This window comes from Scyliorhinus canicula, chromosome 9, assembly GCF_902713615.1.
Source record: "Scyliorhinus canicula chromosome 9, sScyCan1.1, whole genome shotgun sequence".
NCBI lineage: Eukaryota > Metazoa > Chordata > Chondrichthyes > Carcharhiniformes > Scyliorhinidae > Scyliorhinus > Scyliorhinus canicula.
Genome location: NC_052154.1, coordinates 152,926,428 through 152,944,358, shown reverse-complemented (window position 1 = coordinate 152,944,358; position 17,931 = coordinate 152,926,428). Strand labels below are relative to the sequence as shown.

The 17,931-nt window shown below is 43.2% G+C and overlaps 1 protein-coding gene across 11 annotated transcripts in view; it reads left to right on the top strand.

Moving 5' to 3' along the window:
• The window catches only part of tead1b (TEA domain family member 1b), a 313,182-nt gene that overhangs the window by 255,895 nt on the left and 39,356 nt on the right, over positions 1–17,931 (top strand). For 7 of the 11 annotated variants that reach the window (XM_038807955.1, XM_038807954.1, XM_038807953.1 and 4 more), the window contains 6 exons: positions 2,958–2,969; positions 7,152–7,286; positions 9,558–9,604; positions 11,483–11,544; positions 12,721–12,845; positions 14,685–14,858. In XM_038807955.1, coding sequence (XP_038663883.1) covers positions 2,958–2,969; positions 7,152–7,286; positions 9,558–9,604; positions 11,483–11,544; positions 12,721–12,845; positions 14,685–14,858 — 555 coding nt within the window. The remainder of the gene's footprint in view (positions 1–2,957; positions 2,970–7,151; positions 7,287–9,557; positions 9,605–11,482; positions 11,545–12,720; positions 12,846–14,684; positions 14,859–17,931) is intronic. The other 4 variants (XM_038807957.1, XM_038807952.1, XM_038807951.1 and 1 more) reach the window with 1 other exon arrangement.

Below are 17,931 nucleotides of genomic sequence, written 5' to 3'. Positions count from 1 at the left end.
TATGCAAAGGTTAAAATTGGAACTTTTAAAACATTAACTGCCAGTATTTGGTGCTCAGCTGATTTTACAGCAATAAGTACTAACTTAATAAATACAAGAATGATACATTTTTTAAAAAAGAAAACACAGCAAAGCCATTTTTTTGGTTAAACGGAATTTACTCCAAAAACAGGTTAAACATTAAACGTGTTAACTAGCACAAACAAGCCTTGATGGTTCTGATGAACAGTATTTTTCTTCCTGTTCTCAAAACTTCCATGCTTTCACCATTCCTCTTACTGGGGGTTAGATGTCAAAGCATTGAAGATGTTTATGGCAACAGTCCCAAGTGGGATTTCTACTGAACCCTCACAGGGCAACTTTCGCAAGCGCCCCCACCACTCAATAATCAGTGTTCTATTTAAACTCCTCCCCATTGCAACCAGGCTAGAATCTGTGTGTGTGTGTGTGGGGGGGGGGGGAGGAACCCTAAAATTTTTAAATCCCCACCCCAGGCATTTTTAATGTTTACTAATTTTTTTGTCACATAAGCGAGGCTGAAAAGTAAGAATGCTGTGCTCGTAAATTGTTCACACAGCAACCTGAAATCAAGCAGGTTGCTTGCTTTAGAGGAATGAGCACACGCTGCGGCTGTAAACACGACTTGAGGTTTGAGCCTGATTGCGTTCCATGCTCGATGAAGGTAGCAACGTATTTTGATACTTCACCCAGTTATTACGCATGCACAAGACGGTGCCAGAAACTTTCCACTAGTTATATTAAAAGAAGGGGATTTTAATAATTTATACACAAAAAGAAAACACAACTCCTTTTGAGTGTGAGGTCAGCAGCATTTCGCTACACAATAAGGAGGATTAATTGATGCTCATTATGCAGTATGTTGGGGTAGCTATGTATGCACGCTCTTTCATGGGCATTGGCTGTTGCCTGGCTGACACAGCTAGCTTTTTTTGTACTAACCGCTTTCTGTCTAATGAAAAGCAAATTAGAAAGCTGGCCTAGAGGGAGAAAGAAAAGAAACTGAAATGCTGTACACCACTCTGTTTTGTTTACTTTTGCTCTGATAGAAAATTACTCATAGTGCAGTGAGCAGCAACACAGGACAGGGGTTATTTCGTAATTTTGAAAGTCTTTGACAGCACAAGCTGTACGTGTGAAGCTTTCAGTATTTTAATGGGGAATGCAAAATTTGCCTGATTTAAGATAAAGTTTTATGTACTTGGTTCATTTTTTGAAAGTAAATTCAAGTATTTTGACGTTTTAAAAAATTTCTGCTGGTATTGATCTTAACTGTCCTGGATTTTTATCAGGTCGCAAGTGTATTTGAATATGTTATCAGCAAAAAATAAAAATGTATGAATGATACTTACTTTAAAATTGGAATTTAAGAATTTGTTTCCAATCTCCTTTATCTATTTTTGAGACACATTCCTATTTCTGTTGCAGATATTTGAAATTTCGGAGAAATGTTTCTCTATCTTGTTGATGCCTCAAAGGTATCAGGCAATAAAATGTAATGTGAGAGACCTGAAGTTATTGGTACAGTTCATTGTGAGAAAATAAATTACAAAAAGGTACCAAGGTTTTCGAAAGAGCACTGAAGAGATTTATTAGAATGGTGCCTGGGTGAAGGACTTTTGGTTATTTAAAGAGGCTGGCTCTGCTGTTCTTGGAGCGTAGAAGGTCAAGGGGAGATTTAATCGAGATGTTCAAAATCAGGAAGAATTTTGATGGAGTAAATAAGGAGAAATTGCTGCCAATGGTAGAGGTGTCGGTAACCAGAGGACACGGATTTAAGGTAATTGGCAAAAGATCCAGAGAGAGGAAATGAGTTTCTATTTCATGTAGTGAGTTATGATGATCTGGAATTCATTGCCTTAAATGGTGGTGGAAGTAGATTCAATCGTAAACTTTCAGAAGAGAATTGAAGATGTAATGAAAAACAATTCAAGACTATAAGGGAAGAACAGTGGGGGTGGGACTAATTAAAAAAGCTCTTTCAAAGAACCTGCACAGGACACATACTTCTGTGTTGTATAATCTATGATGAGATTGCAAAATGAGCTTCAGCAAACAGCTTATTGAAAGAAAAGCAGACTCTGTCCTACCCAACTGCCTGTTAAGTCTATGCCTCGTGTTGGCCACTAATACGATTTTGCCCTTTAGCTTCTCTTACCAAGGCCACTTTTTTTCTAAACATCTATTTTTTTTCCTGGAGCAGGGAATTCGAGATGGGAGGCAAAGCAGCTAACTTTCGGAATGGTGAGGGAATGGAGGCTGGCTCCAAGGGATGTGGCCCCTTATCTTTTCCCTGACACTGCAGCAGTTTGCTGTATGTCTTCCGCCACGTTGACCAAAGCTAAACCTTCCTATCTTGTGCAGCTCAGTTGCTTTCCTGGTATATTTGTTGGGCTGTTGGGACAGCTCAGTGCTGTGCTTCTCAGTGTTGCTCACTGTTTTGTACATATATCTGCAACAGAAGAGAGCCTAACCACCTCCCCTTCTCATTTTCTGCTGTATGTATATTTTCTTTTGAGTGGACCGGTGGTGGCTGGAGGAAGGGAAGAGAGAGCAACGATGATTAAGTTTTAGTGACAAGACCAATTTGTAACTACGCAGATCAAACAGTCTGACAGCTGAACAAAGCTTTTAAAACCAACAAGAGCAGTTTTGCTGCTATTTCTTCCCATTGGTGCCGTGATTGAATTGGACATTTACAAGCAGGCAGCTGATGCTTATGCTGAACAAATGGTAACATATGGACTATCTGTGTGTCATTCGTAAATAAAGGGGCGGCATTTACTGATGTCATTAAATTACCCAAGAAAGAGAAAATCCAGAACAGTTTTGCCATTTTGTATTGATTGCTGTTGATTTGTTTTAAAAGAATGTAATTTGATTTTATCTGTTCTACCATCCAAAAACATTTTAACAAACTTATCTATTATTGCAAACAGGTAACGAACATGGTAAGTATTTTCAAAAGACCGACAATTATTATTTATTTTGTTCTTTACTTGAGTGTGGGATTTTGGGGGAGAAATTGTTTGCTTGACAGATGTGTATAAGGTATATGCTCTGGGTGAGGCCTCACTGCTGCCTGCCCATTCCTTGCCAACCCGCATGCCTCCCCTGGCTGCTCCCTATGTCTGAGCAAACTGCTTGACTCATGTGCTTAAGCATGTTTATATCAAACCCCATAAATAGAATTGTCCCAAATTTCAAGGCTCAGTTCATCCACAGTGGAAATGTTAACATTTCAGTGTACAGGAGATCTTAACAATTGACAGCCTCCATCTGATTTGATTTAAGATGCTACCTCGTTACTGAAACCTATTTCTTCTGGCAGCTCAAGAGGTGGGAGCAAGGGGCGTCCAGGTAAAAAGTAGAGCCAGGCCATTCCGGGGTGATGTTGGGAAGCACTTATTCACACAAAAGATGGTGGAAATCCCTCCCTCCCCCACTCTGCCATTTGAAAATTTCAGGGCTGTTATTGATCGGTTGTTACAAAAGCAAAATATTACAGTTGCTGGAATCTGAAATAAAGGCACAAAATGCTGGAGCTGGCCTGGCAACACCTGTGAAAAGATAGAAACAGAGTTAATGTTATAAGTTTGCGACCATTCTGATGAACGGTCACAGACCTGGAATGTTAACTCCACAGATGGATTTTTGTGGTAAGGGATATTGCGGTTCCGTAAAGGAGGGTGAATGGGGCCAAGACACAGGTCGTCCATGATCCAATTGACTGGCAGAACAGGTTTGAGGGGTTGAATGGCCTCCCCTGTTTCTGTATGGAAGTAAGTTAATTTACGGACTGGATTTAGTTGACATCAAACAGGGATTCTAGCGTATGAACTTGGGGCTTTTAGAGTTTCTGTGAGAATCCCCTAGTCGCCACACTCTGGCGCCTGTTCGGGTACATGGGGAGAATTCAGAATGTCCAATTTACCTAACAAGCACGTCTTTCGGGACTTGTGGGAGGAAACCAGAGCACCGGAGGAAACTCATGCAGACACAGGGAGAAGGTGCAGACTCCACGCAGTCACCCAAGCTCGGAATTGAACCCGGGTCTCTGGCGCTGTGAAGCAACAGTACCAACCACTGACCTACCGTGCCACCTGTTTCTGTTATACTTGTGCAATGTATGAGAAGCAAATGCATGTTGCATGGCTATGTTGAATGCGCAGTAGACCTTATACAGTGTGGGTTTACAATGTCCAAGTTTTAAATAGCAGATCAAAAAATAAATGACAAAAACAAAATTATATTGGGTAGTGGGCGACTACAGTTGGCCCTCCGGATCTCTTGACTGGGACACAGTGTTAGTGAGGAATTAACTGGGCTTCTTGGTACGGAGTGAATCCCACGAGAAGTAGGTGACAATGGCAACTTGAATTTATCTAGTGCCTTTAAAGTAGTAAAATGGCGCATGACACTTTGGAGAGGTGTTAATGAGACAAAATAGGACACCAAGCTCCAAAGGATAATTTTGAACAGGTGTTACAAAGCTTGATCGAATAGGTAGTTTTAAAGAGCAACTTAAAAGGGGAGAGAGATAGAGACGTTTGGGGTTGTGGGGCAAGTTCTAGGGATGGAACTAGGCATCTGATGCGCACCCACCCATGGCAGAGCAATTATAATTACTACTTCTATGTCAGAGGCCAGAATTGAAGAACTACTGAGATCTCAAGGTGGTGGGTCTGGTGGAGGTTAAGCAGAATGAGATAGGGGTGGGGTGAGGCCCTGGAAGGATTTGAAAATCAGGATAAGAATTATTACTCCAGGGCCTATTGCCAATGTATGCCAGCGAGCACAGGGCTAATAGGTAAAAGAGACATAGAGCCAGCAAAGCTTTGGATGAGCTCAGGTTAACTAGGAATAGTGGTGCCATGCAGTGTAACAACCTGCTAACTTGCAGGTGCACAATGTTCACTTGGAGACAATACCCAGTCTGCTTCCAACAATTGTTGATGGAAGGAAACAGAATTAAATTGGAATTTCAGTTTATTTTTAAACGTAAAGCACACATTATAGATGCTATCAGATCGAAATTACATTGGTTCATTGTGAGATTCACATAGATGTTGATGGGTCATACGTAAAAAGGCTTAACTTTGAATTAAAATAGTCCATTTATTGCTTCTGTTGCACACCACAAAACGTTTTTTTTAATATTTTAATGTGATGTTCCTAAGTAGACTATTTGATTCTTTCACTTTTAATTTTTTAGAAAAGCTTTATTTTTAGTGAAACTTGATCAGAGATATATATTTGATTCTTTTTGGCCTTGCATTATGTTTCAAAAGATGTTTCATAGAATGGAACAGCACAGAAAGAGGCCATTCGGCCCATTGTGCCTGTTCAGGCTGTGTGAAAGCTATCCAATTCATTCCACTCCTGCTTTTCCATATAGACCCGTAAATGTTTCCTTCTCAAGTTTTCACATGCACTTCCTGTTGTAATGTAGGAAAAAAACAACAGCCAATTGCCACACAGCAAGCTCCCACAAAATGCAGTGAGATAAATGACCAATCAGTTTATTTACTTGGTGATTGAGGATAAATATCAGCTTGGATAGTGGGGAGAACTCCCCGACTCTTTAAAATAGCAACGAGCAACCCTGGGGTCTTTTACCTCCTCCCCATGTGCAGAATGGTTTAACATCTTATGTGGAAGATCTGACAGCACAGCACACTTAAAGCAGTGCTCTGGGAATGGAGGCTGACGCCAAGAGACATGGCCCCTTCCTTTCCCTGACACTGCAGCAAATTGCTGTGCGTCTAACCCTCCCCATGACATTTCAATGACATTACCATAGTTGACTTCCCCACTACTATTGACTAGAAACTCATCTGAACTAGTCACATAAACACTGACTACTAGAGAAGGTCAGAGGCTGGGAATTGTGTGGTGCATAACTCCCACCCTGGCTCCCCAAAGCCTACCTATCATCTACAAGTCAGGAGTGAGATGGAATACTCTCCACTTTCCTGGATGAATGCAGATACAACACTCCAGCTCTACACCATCCAGTATAAAGCAAGCCACTTGATCAGCACCCCATCCACCAGCTTAAGCATCCACTCCGTCCACCTATTTAAAACAAATGTGCAAACACTTGTGTTGCAATGGAAAGCCACTCGAATGCATTAGTCATGTACTATCACCCAAGAGTGATTTCTGAAGCATTTGCTCATCTATAAAAATGGCTTCAATTCATGGAACACACAACAATGATCGAAACCTTGAATGCCGCACCTGAGGCACATCCAATAACAGTTGGATTAAAAGGAACATTCAGGTTAATTATTTGAAGAGTTTTGATGAGAATAGATACGGCAAAGTAGTTTCCTTTGGGAGGAGGAGTCAGTAAGCAGAGGATGGGGTAATGAGAATTTTTTTACACTGCGAGATGTTTATGATTTGGAAAGTTCTGCCTGAAAGGGTGATGGAAGCAAGGTTCAGTAGTAACTTTCAAAAGGAGACTGAATGTATATTTGAAGGGAAATTATTTATAGGACTATGGGGATAGAACCAGGGTAAGTGAGACCAAGTGGCGCTTACAACAAGCCAGCACAGTCACTTTGGGTGAAGTGACCTCTTTCTGTGCTTTGCTGTTCTGTGAACTCAGCATGGTCTCGTGAAGAACAGAGAGAATACAAAACAAGGGTTGGGAGAGGACATTTAAAATGGGCAATTTCCACTGCTGCCTCACGGCGCCAAAGACCCGGGTTCAATCTCAGTCTCAGGTCACTGTCCATGTGGAGTTTTCACCTTATCCCCGCATCAGCGTGGGTATCACCCCCACAATGCAAAAAGATGTGCAGGGTAGGTAAATTGGCCACGTTAAATTGCCCCTTAATTGGTTTAAACAACAGAATTGGGTACTCCCAAATTTATTTTTAAAAATAATTTTTTTTAAACTTTTGAAAACATATGGGAAATTTTGTTTCATGTGAGTTCATGTGAGTGACAGAGTCAACAAAGTCAGATTTAATATGTTTCCTCATTTTAAAGATATATTTATTTTGGAAATTATTGCTTGTTTTTGGGTTATTGGGCAAAGCATGAGACTCCAGAGGCAGCAGAGCAGCAGATCCCTTTGTCAGTAGAACCTGGTGTAAGAGTGTCTTGTGTTGTTTTTCAAGGATCAAGCGGTGAAGGACAAAGCCCTTCAGAGCATGGCAGCAATGTCTTCTGCACAGATTGTATCAGCGACAACCATCCAGCACAAACTGGGCCTACCAGGCATCGCTCGCCCATCCTTTCAAGCAGCACCTGGGGTAAGTGACATGATTTTAAAGCAAAACTTTGAATTGGGTCTGCCAGGCTCTGGTGCTTATTCTCTGAGCTTAAAGTGTTAAATTATGAGCTCAGTTTGTATGAACTTGGCATGGTAAAGGTGCTATGTAAGTTCAAGCGATGGTATTCCCATGAAGTTGAGAGGTAATCTGATCAAGTTGTTTAAAATGATCAAGAGATGTGATGGACAAAGAGGAACCATTTCCTCTGGTAGGGAGTATGGAACAAAAGGATGCCATCTTTAATTAGACCTCGTCTGTTCAAGAGTGAAATTGGGAAGCGATGATTTCATACAAAAGATAGTGGGAATCTGGAACTCATTAACCCCTAAAGGCTCGATACGGGGACCAGTTCAAATTTTCAAGACCGATTGATAGACTTTTGTCAGTTAAAGGTACCAAAGGATGAGGAACCTGGGGTAGGAAATGGAGTTTAGATAGAGATCAGACATTATTTAATCGAATGAAGGAACAGATTTACTGGTTTGGGGGGATGGGGGTTGGTGGTGGTGGTGGGGGGGGTGAAGGTTTGCTAGCCAGGCTCGAATGTTGGCAGCAGAGCCCAGGAGGAGCCGGGTGCACAAGACACAGTGGTGGCCTGTGGAGGCCCAGGCTCAACTCGCGGCTTTTGTCTTTGCTGTCATTGACAGCACCACTCCTATCTATTGCAAGTGGCCTCCTCACGCCTTGTGTGCGAGCAAATGGTTACATTGACTCCTCAAAGTCTGGAACATCCATTGCTCTGCTCTGGGACATAGTTCCAGCACTCGAGATCCAACTGTTCTGGAACCGGAGTCCATTTGGCTATTTGTTTTGAAAGGGTGCATTCTGGGTGACACTGCCCACCCTTGGTCACGCTCTTGCGCCAATGACTCCACCCTGCACAGGCGCATTGACGGAACACAACACAATGCAACAGGCATGACGGGGTTGAGTGGTTCATGAGAGAGAAGGGAAGCCAATTCTTGGTAATGATACAAGACTGTAATTCTAGGAAGTGGTATAGATAGTCTGAACAATTATGAGCAGAAGTTCAGAGATGCAGGATTCTTTTCCAAGCCATGACCTAAGTATAGCAAATTTTCAGGTTATTTTCTCCAGTTGTTCAGTTGAGTTCCTTGTTGATATGACTGGATTTAAAGTTCATGCTTATATTTTATGTTACCTATTGGATACGTATCTTTCTTTGGCGTCTTTGTGTTTTGTTAAAGTTATAAATAGAAACAACCTTGTATTGGTAGAGTGCCTTTCACAATCTCCCAAAAGTGCTGTTCAGCTACTGAAGTACTTTTCTAGGTAAATTATGTAGGGAATTCTGACACCGAGTTTAGACTTGACAAGATTCAGAACTGAAAAGGACTGGATTCTGGGGACAAAATTGGACTTTTTGTGTGCTATGAGGCCCTTTAATTTCCAAAATGTATTGTGGAACATGTACATACTTATAATACAAAGTCTGCCGAATGCCATATTGGGAAAGGGTTACTGATGCACGCCTAACGTTTCCCAGAAATATGCTGAGTAGGCAGATCATATCGTCAATCAGTGAGTAATATTGGTCTGATGCTGGCGTTGTCATTTTGTATAAGGCTTTAACCTCTCTTAAACTCAAACAGCCGAAGACATGTTCAACGTGCATGATTGAGGGGGAAGGTTAAAGGAGATGACGGGGCAGAGGTTGGATAGGGGGCCCAGAAACAGGGGAAGCACCAGGGCCCATGATTTCTCGCCCTGGTCCTGGTGAACAGTACGAGCGGCATCCAATGTCAGGTTCTCTTGTCGCTGGTTGTATCTTTTTTAAAAAAAAATATACGTTATTACAAACATGTATCAAAACGGGTTACAGCGAATAAACACCCTGAGAAACATACTTCCCAACAATCTGTGCAGATTTTTCCCCTTTTTCACTCCCCCTTCCCCATGACGGCCCTCAAACAGGGCCACTAACAGTCACTGGTTGTGTCAATCAGTGCTTTCAAATGATGTCTTTTAAAACTTGCCAACATATTCAATATTTGGCCTATCATCATGTTATGGTTTTGACTTTCTCTTTCAAAACACTAGCACAAGCAAGATGGGACAAGTATGCTCCTTTTGTGCTGTAAATTTTTAGATTCTGTGTAAGTTACATCTGAAAACCTGATATTTCTCTTGGTTCTATGATTTATTTCACCATATTTTTAAAGATCTGTCAAAATATTGTTCTCTTGTTAATGCTGTTCATTTCTTTGACTTGTTTTCTGTTTTCTCCAGTTCTGGCACAGTGTGATACCAACAGGGCAACCAGGATCCTCACAAGAGTAAGTAAAACAAATTGTAATAAGTTTTTATTTGAGCCAAGAGTGAATCCAAAATATCCCCATCTATTTCCTACCAACCCAACTTCCATTTCCCCTGGATAAAATCAAATTACTGCGGATACTGGAATCTGAAACCAAAAGAGAAAATGCTGGAAAATCTCAGCAGGTCTGGCAGCATCTGTAAGGAGAGAAATGAGCTTTGACAAAGGGTCAGCTGGACTCTGCCATTTGCGCTCTCCAGCCGGTTGAATGTCATATCGTGGTTTATTCAGTCAAGGTTTTGCAAGCGACCCCCTCAGAAACTTTACATTACAGACCATGTACTGTGATCTTAACCTATTATCATTAGGATCTCACCTTTTTCAGATTCTGGGTTTGCAAATAATTGAGCGATTTGCTCTACTGTAAAAGTGTTCAAATTGCAGTAGAGCCTTACTTTGGAGGGTTTTTTATACTGAATTTGAAAGATGCTTTCTTGTTCATGAGCTGCTGAACACCCAGAAAATTGGCATTTGTGCATCTTATTTTTTTGTTCCTAGAATGATGCAGCATAGAAAGAAAGCATGGCCATTCAGTCCATTGTGCCCATGCTGGCTCTTTGAAAGAACTATCCAATTATTCCCGCTCCAGGTGATCTGCTATAAAGATTATTATTCTTATTAAAATCTTTGATAGTGGACTCCCGAATTTCCTCCTGTACCCAACGCCAGGCTGACTGGCCTCTAATTCCCTGTTCTATCTTTACCTCCCTTTTTACAATAATGGGGTTACATTAGCTACTCTGCAACGTTAGCAGTGGTTCGTACTGTTGCTTCACAGCTCCAGAGTCCCAGGTTCGATTCCCGGCTTGGGTCACTGTCTGTGCGGAGTCTTCACGTTCTCCCTGTGTCTGCGTGGGTTTCCTCCGGGTGCTCCGGTTTCCACCCACACGTCCCGAATGACGTGCTGTTAGTTAATTTGGACATTCTAAATTCTCGCTCCATGTACCCGAACAGGCGCCAGAATGTGGCGACTAGAGGCTTTTTCAGTAACTTCATTGCAGTGTTAATGTAAGCCTACTTGTGACAATAAAGATCATTATTATTTCCCCCCCCCCCATTCCTGCAAATCTTTCCTGTTCAGATATTTATCCAATTTCTTATTGAAAGTTGCACTGAATCTGCTTCCATTGCTCCTTCTGACATTGCGTTCCAGATCATCACAGGTCACTGCTTAAAATAATTTTGAGTGGATTTGCAACATTAACATGTTTTTTAAATCACTACATCTGAGATGGGAAGGTCTTTGTCGGTGCCAGCTGTGGTACAGTAGGTGGCGCTCTCACTTCTGAATCAGAAGGTTGCTGGTTTGAGCTCCCCGCCCCCCCTAATCCAGGATGACACTGCCAGTGCTGCACTGAGTGTTGTACTGTCAGAGATGCCGTCTTTCTAATAAGACATTAAAGTGAGGCCACATTTGCCCCCTATGGTGGACATCAGTAATCCCAAAACACTATTTCAGAGAAGAGCAGGAAAGATCTCTCCAGTGTTCTGACCAATAGTTACCCCCAGCCAGCAGATTATCTGGTGACAGTCAATGACAATGATGTTTGTAGGAGCTTTCTGTGTGCAAATTGGCCCACGATATTCAAACAGCAATCTGACTGGTAAGAAATAGAAAGGTCATTGTGGCTGCAATGCCTCTGGCCATATTCCCAGGAATGGCTGCTGAGAATTAACCATGTTAGATTATTTGAGTCCCAGGATAGATTCTGGTACAGTCCATGGGCTGTATGTTAGTTCTTACTATTTTACAGAGAGAAGCTTTGGAATTATTTATTGTGATTCCAGTCTGTTGTGATGATTAGCATACACTTACATTCACTTTATTTTCCTCCAGTGTGAAGCCCTTTGCTCAACAGCCATATGCAGGCCAACCAGCAGTTACAACACCAATTTCAGGTAAGAAACACACTTTTTTTCTTTCCCTCTTGCCTTTCTATCCTCCTAATTTTCTCTCTGCCTGCCAGCCCCTCTCTTTCTCCCTCTCTCACACTCACTTTGTGTGTCTCTCTCTCCACTCTCTCCCACTCTCTCACTCAAATTCTCTCATTCACTCTATGCCCTATACCCACCCTCTCTGCACCCCTCCCTCTCTGCGCCCCCCTCCCTCTCTGCGCCCCCCTCCCTCTCTGCGCCCCCCTCCCTCTCTGCGCCCCCTCCCTCTCTGCGCCTCCTCCCTTTCTGCGCCCCCCTCCCTCTCTGCGCGCCCCTCCCTCTCTGCACCCCCCTCCCTCTCTGCGCCCCCCTCCCTCTCTGCGCCCCCTCCCTCTCTGCACCCCCCTCCCTCTCTGCGCATCCCCCTCCCTCTCTGCGCATCCCCCTCCCTCTCTGCGCATCCCCCTCCCTCTCTGCGCATCCCCCTCCCTCTCTGCGCATCCCCCGCCTCTCTGCGTCCCTCCCTCTCTGCGCATCCCCCTGCCTCTCTACGCACCCCCCTGCCTCTCTGCGCACCCCCCTGCCTCTCTGCGCACCCCCCTGCCTCTCTGCGCACCCCCCTGTCTCTCTGCCCCCCCCCCCCCCCCCCCCCCCCTCTCTTTGCTTCTTTGTAAACCGCTCACAGCCTTTTTAAGAACCTACTTCGAACACATAGCTCACCAGCTTTTTGGGCACCCCTGTGACCAATTTTCCTCAAACCTGATGATGATTTGTGACATTTCCTAGGGGGTAAGTCTTGTGTTAAAAGTGCAATAGTCAGCTGATAATCCAAAATTGTTATTTGTTCTAAGGTTTTATATTGTCTAATTCTTTGGTTTCCTGGAGAATCTGATGGTGAGTGGAAAAGTGAAATTGCGGATTATCATACTGGATCAATCATGATTTAATTGAATGGCAGGATAAATTCGATTGGGCAAATGACCTTCTTGTGCTCCTAATTCTTATGGCTACTGCTTCCTTGGATTCTTTCATGGGGCTGGTGCAGCTTAGTGACCATATTAGAGAACAATTAAAAGCTAGTTCTTTCAAAGAGTCACCGCAGGTACGATGGCCCTCTGTGGCTGAATAATTCCATGTTCTTATTTTATGGTTATATGTATTAAGGGAGGTCACATGTTTTGTTATATTTTCTGTGTCCAGGTTATGAGTCCACAGCGGCCCCAACCCCATCAGTCCCAGCATGGCAAGGCCGTTCCATTGGAACGTCAAAACTTAGACTCGTGGAATTCTCGGCCTTTCTCGAACAGCAGAGGGATCCGGACTCGGTAAGTCTCCCACAGATCATTTGAAGGTGTTATCTTTCCTTTGTATGAAATTTTAAGCATAGACCTCCCCATTTGTCCTCCCTTTGATCTTAGGTTTAAGGACAGCCATGCTGCAACCTGTACATCCTAAATATTGCTACTTTCATGTTCTGTGCATGGCAACTTAAACATCCTGAATTTTGGAACCTGTGCATTTAAAAAACCCAGAAAGATTCCCTCGGGTTTTCTACACACAACTGATTTTAAAAGTAGGGATGTTTTTCATCGGAGCCTTACTTAATGAACTTCTACCAAATCTTGCTCCCAGCACACCCCCAAAGTATTTATCAGAGCTATAATTTTCAACGGTTTAATATCTCTATTGAAAGGGCAGGAAGGGGAATTTGATAGTGCTGTGTTAACTATAAGGGCCGTAACATTACTGACTAATTTCTACCATTAATCTCAAAGCTACGATTGAAGAGTTTGTTGAAATAGTAAGTCCAATATTCTGATTAGCAATGGAATACAATTTTTTGAAATGTATTTATGGCATGAGGGTTTTGCTGGCTCGATCAGCACTTATTGCTGTCCTTCAGAAGGTGGTGGTAATCTGCCTTCTTGAACCACTGCCGTCTCTGATGCGTAGGTACACCCACAGTGCTGCTAGGGAGGACCAAATTTTCAGGTATCCAGATCGTCAGACATCGGGTATATGACAGAAGATGCATGTCAGGAGCTGCGGGCTTCTTGACATTAGACATACGCTGCAAATGATCGGGAAGTTTAATCTTCTGATGGGCTGATTTGCTGCTGCCTGGGACCCTCCCTGAATATTTCCAAACTTTGGGCCAAATAAAAGGCACTTACCTGAACAGTTACCCAGGAAATGTTAGACACTCTCATACCTGGTCTAACAGCTGGCTAAGCATCACAACCACCTCCCCCAATCACCCCCCCCCCCCCCCCCACACACACACACACACACACACACAAACACCTAACTACCCCTGACCACCCAGCTATTCGTCCTACTATTACTCCCAACCAACGCACTCCCATCTTGCAGGCAACACCTGACTATCCATCTCACCCGCCCAGCCATTCAGTCGTCCACCCGCTCACTCGTCCACCTGCTCATTCATCCGCTCACCCGTTCATGTACCAGATTCATTCCTGAAAGGACTTGGACCTTAAAAAATTTACCTGAGTATGGCAACTACTATGTGTCCTCTCCTTCTCTCGACTCCACTATCCCACTGGACTTAGCCTGGAGACTCTGCGTTGACCATTTCTGCTTCAGCTGGGACTAGAAGAACCCGGAGAAAATGGGCAGTACTGTGGGTGGGTGTGGGGGGGGGGGGGGGGGGGGGGTGTCCTTTGGGCAGTGGTAATGTGCCGAGCACAGTTGTTGGATCTAGGCCAATATTATGATAGAATGCTCATATCTTTTTTATTGGAATCTGGCACGGTCATCATTTATTCCCCAACTTTAGTTTCCTTAACACTCTTGCTAAACCAGTTCAGAGGGCAGTTAAGTCAACTATGTTTGTGTGGGACTGGAGTCCCAATTAAGGGCCTGACTGCATACGGTAGGCAGGTTTCCTTCCTTAAAGGGACAGGAGTGAACCAGTTGCGTTTTTGCATCAGCCCACAGCTTTGTGGTCACTTTTAATGATGATCTAGATTTTATCTATGCTGAATTAGATTCTCAAACTGCCACTTTGGGATTTGAATTTGTTGGATTATTAGCCCCGGTCTCTGAAATAGATAGCTACTCTGCTACATTCTAATTTGAGAAGTTGTTGTCTATTGGGTTCGAATGGCTCATATATGACTTTGTAACTTTTTTATTAACAGTACAACAAGCACCTCTTTGTACATATTGGACAGACCAACCATTCCTACAGCGACCCTTTGCTTGAATCTGTGGATATTCGCCAAATTTATGATAAATTCCCAGAGAAGAAAGGTGGCCTTAAAGAATTATATGGGAAAGGACCCCATAATGCTTTTTTCCTTGTGAAATTCTGGGTAAGTGTGTGATCTCCTCTGCAATCCTATCTTTCTATGTTTTGTCAAGTCATTGACCTGAATTTTACCTTGCACAGCCCCCCACCTTGAAGAGCATGAAATTGCATGGAAGGGATTCCTCTGGAATTCCCCCTGCCCCCACTTGGAAGCAATTTACAGTGGGGGCGGGTAGGGCCTCAGATCAGAATCCAATTATTGCACCAATTAAAGCCTTAAATGGCCAATTAAGGTATTTTGCCCACCAGCCTTAGTTTGGGACGAACAGGTGCTGGATAGCTCAGGGTACAAATAAAGATTTTCACTTTCAGGTGGGATAGCGAGAGTGCTTTTATCAGAAATCCCCTTCTGACTTAGAGCGTCCTCCACTCCAGGAGCGGACACCTCTGGGCTTTCCTCCCTCCCTTACTCCCAGGCCTATCTAACGTTAACCTATTCCTAGCGGCCCACTACTCCCCCTATCCTGGAACTCAAGCCACTTAGCTGGCCTCCATGTCTTGTCACTTTAGCCCAAGCATATTGTTGCAGTCCCACTACCGGCAACTGCAGAGCTATGCCTGGAGGGGCTGGAGAGCTGTCGGCCAATCTGATTGGCTGGCAGCTCCACATGGCAAGACTTATGTCCATATGGGGTCAGAGGTCATGCCTGCTATCAGCGAATCTTTGTTAGAGCATAAAATGGCAGTGAACCTGTCACAGTCGGTGTAGACACTCGCCGACGCTCTGCCATCTGAAAAAGTCAGGGCCTTGGCTCAGCGGGCAGCACGCCCGCTTCTTAAATCAGGAAGATTACGGGTTCAAGTCCCACCCCAGCGACTCGGGCATAATCTAGGTTGACACCTTGAATGCAGTGGGGAGGGAACACCTTTCAGATGACACATTAAACTGAGGCTCCTTCTGCCTCTTCAGGTGAACATAAATAGAGATAAGGAGGGAAATGAATAGAAGGATATGCTAATACTGTTAGATGAATTAGAGCAAGCTGGTTTGTGTGGATATACATGCCAGTGTAGTCCCTTGGTACCAGCTGGCCTGTTTCTGTGCTGTGAAAGACTCCACAGCAAGTTTTTAAGTACTTTGAGATGTGATGAGGATTTGAAAGGCACTATATAAATGCAAATTTGTTCTTTCATCCCCAGTTTGCTGCCCTCGCGCTCAGCTGTGTCTTGTTTGCGAGGCTGGCATATTTCTTCCCATTTAAGTTCCTACTGGAATTCTAATCGCTACATAGGCAAAACTCTGTCCTCAAGGATAGCATTGGACTGGTCAGATGAAGTTTAATTAACTACAAGAGTTTGCCTTAATCGAATTCACATTATTATTATTATTATTACCCTGATCTGAGTTGAGTAAAAGCACTTTCAACAAGTTTTTTACAAAGTGTATTCAGGCGCACAGGCACAACAACATCTAACTATTTCTTTAGATAAATAAGGATGCTGTTAAAACATTAACTAATTTATTTTCCTGCCTCTGAGGCTTACAATGAATCTTCCTTCTGTAACCAACGGTTTCAGCCACATGTATCTCCATTACTCGATTGCCAATCACTTAGACGTATTCCCAGAGGTTTCATCTCCTGGCTCCTTCACCTCCTACTGGTCCACCCCTACAACCCCACCATTGACCACTTGACCCATCCGTCCACGCAGTACGTCACCTTCCCATCGCCAATCAGAAAGCAAATAGCTCCTTTACTACCCAATTAGGTGGTTCTTGACTGACGGGCTTCTTTGAGCAGCGAAGGGCAAGAGGAGATTTATTAAAGGTGCTCAAAACCATGAAGATTTTTGACGAATAAAGAGAAACTTTTTATAGCACCAGAGCGGTCAGTAACCAGAGAGATTTAAGGTAATTGGCAGAGGGGTGATGAAATTGTGTGTTGCGCAGCAAGCTGTTGAAATCTAGAATGCGCATCAGTAAGGACAGTGGAAACCGATTGAATATCAACATTTAAAAAGGGATTCGATAAATATTCAAGCAAATTTTTCCAGGGCTAAGGAGAAAGATCAGGGACAGGGGGCTAACTGGATAGCTCTTTCAAAGAGCCGGCGCCAGCAGGATAGGCTAAATAGTCTCTCGTGCCTGGATTTTATGACTTTATAAACAGACAATTTTCACATCTACAAGATTATATGTAACATAACATTACATTGTAATCATGTAATTATGATTACGCTAATAATAAAAGAAAGTGGGTAAAAAATAATGTTCCTGCAATTTTTGTGTGCTCACGGCAATTCTTCTTGGCTGGTTGGCAATTCCTAAGTGTGACTGTATCACAAACATTTTACTTTAGGTCCTCCAGGAAGTTGGGATTTTTCTGAGCCTGGTTGAGAGCTCCTGACTCTTGGTTATTTCCTGGCTGCAAAGAGCTCCCTCTTGTGGCCCTGCTCACAAAATGACGTCTGCTCAACTCGCGTTGAAGTGGCACACGAGACTGGGGATTTGAGCTGAAGCCCAAGGAGATAATCTTGTGGCTCAACTGACTGACTTCTCGGCTGACTGATTTTTTATTTGGTTTTACAAGGTTTTGTATCTGCAGAACGTTTTTCAGCATGATTTGTTTTTTTAAAAAGGCGGCATTGCCAGGTTGCGAACTGGGAGACAATCATAGAATCTTAGTACAGAAGGAAGCCATTCAGCCCATCATATCTGTGCCAACTGTTTTGGAAAGAGTTATCCAATTAGATCCACTAACCCCCCCCACCCCACATCCCATAATCCTACAAATATTTATTTTCCAAATATTCATCCAATCCCCTTTTGAAAGTTACTATTAAGTCGTCTTCTACCACACTTTCAGGAAGTACGTTCCAGATCATGATAGCTTGCTTATTTTGTTTCACAAAACCCATATCTGGCTCTTTTACCGTTTATCTTCAGTCTGTGCTCTTTGGTTACTGACCTTTCTGTCTGTGGAAACCGTTTTCCCTCATCAATCTCCCTCTATGTATAATGTGTTGTTGACATTTGATGAAAGAAATTGGATACATTGTCAGGAAAGCTCTATTTTTAGAATTCTTTGAGAAACACCTAAAGCAAAGACCATATTTGATGCTATCTTCTTGTTTTC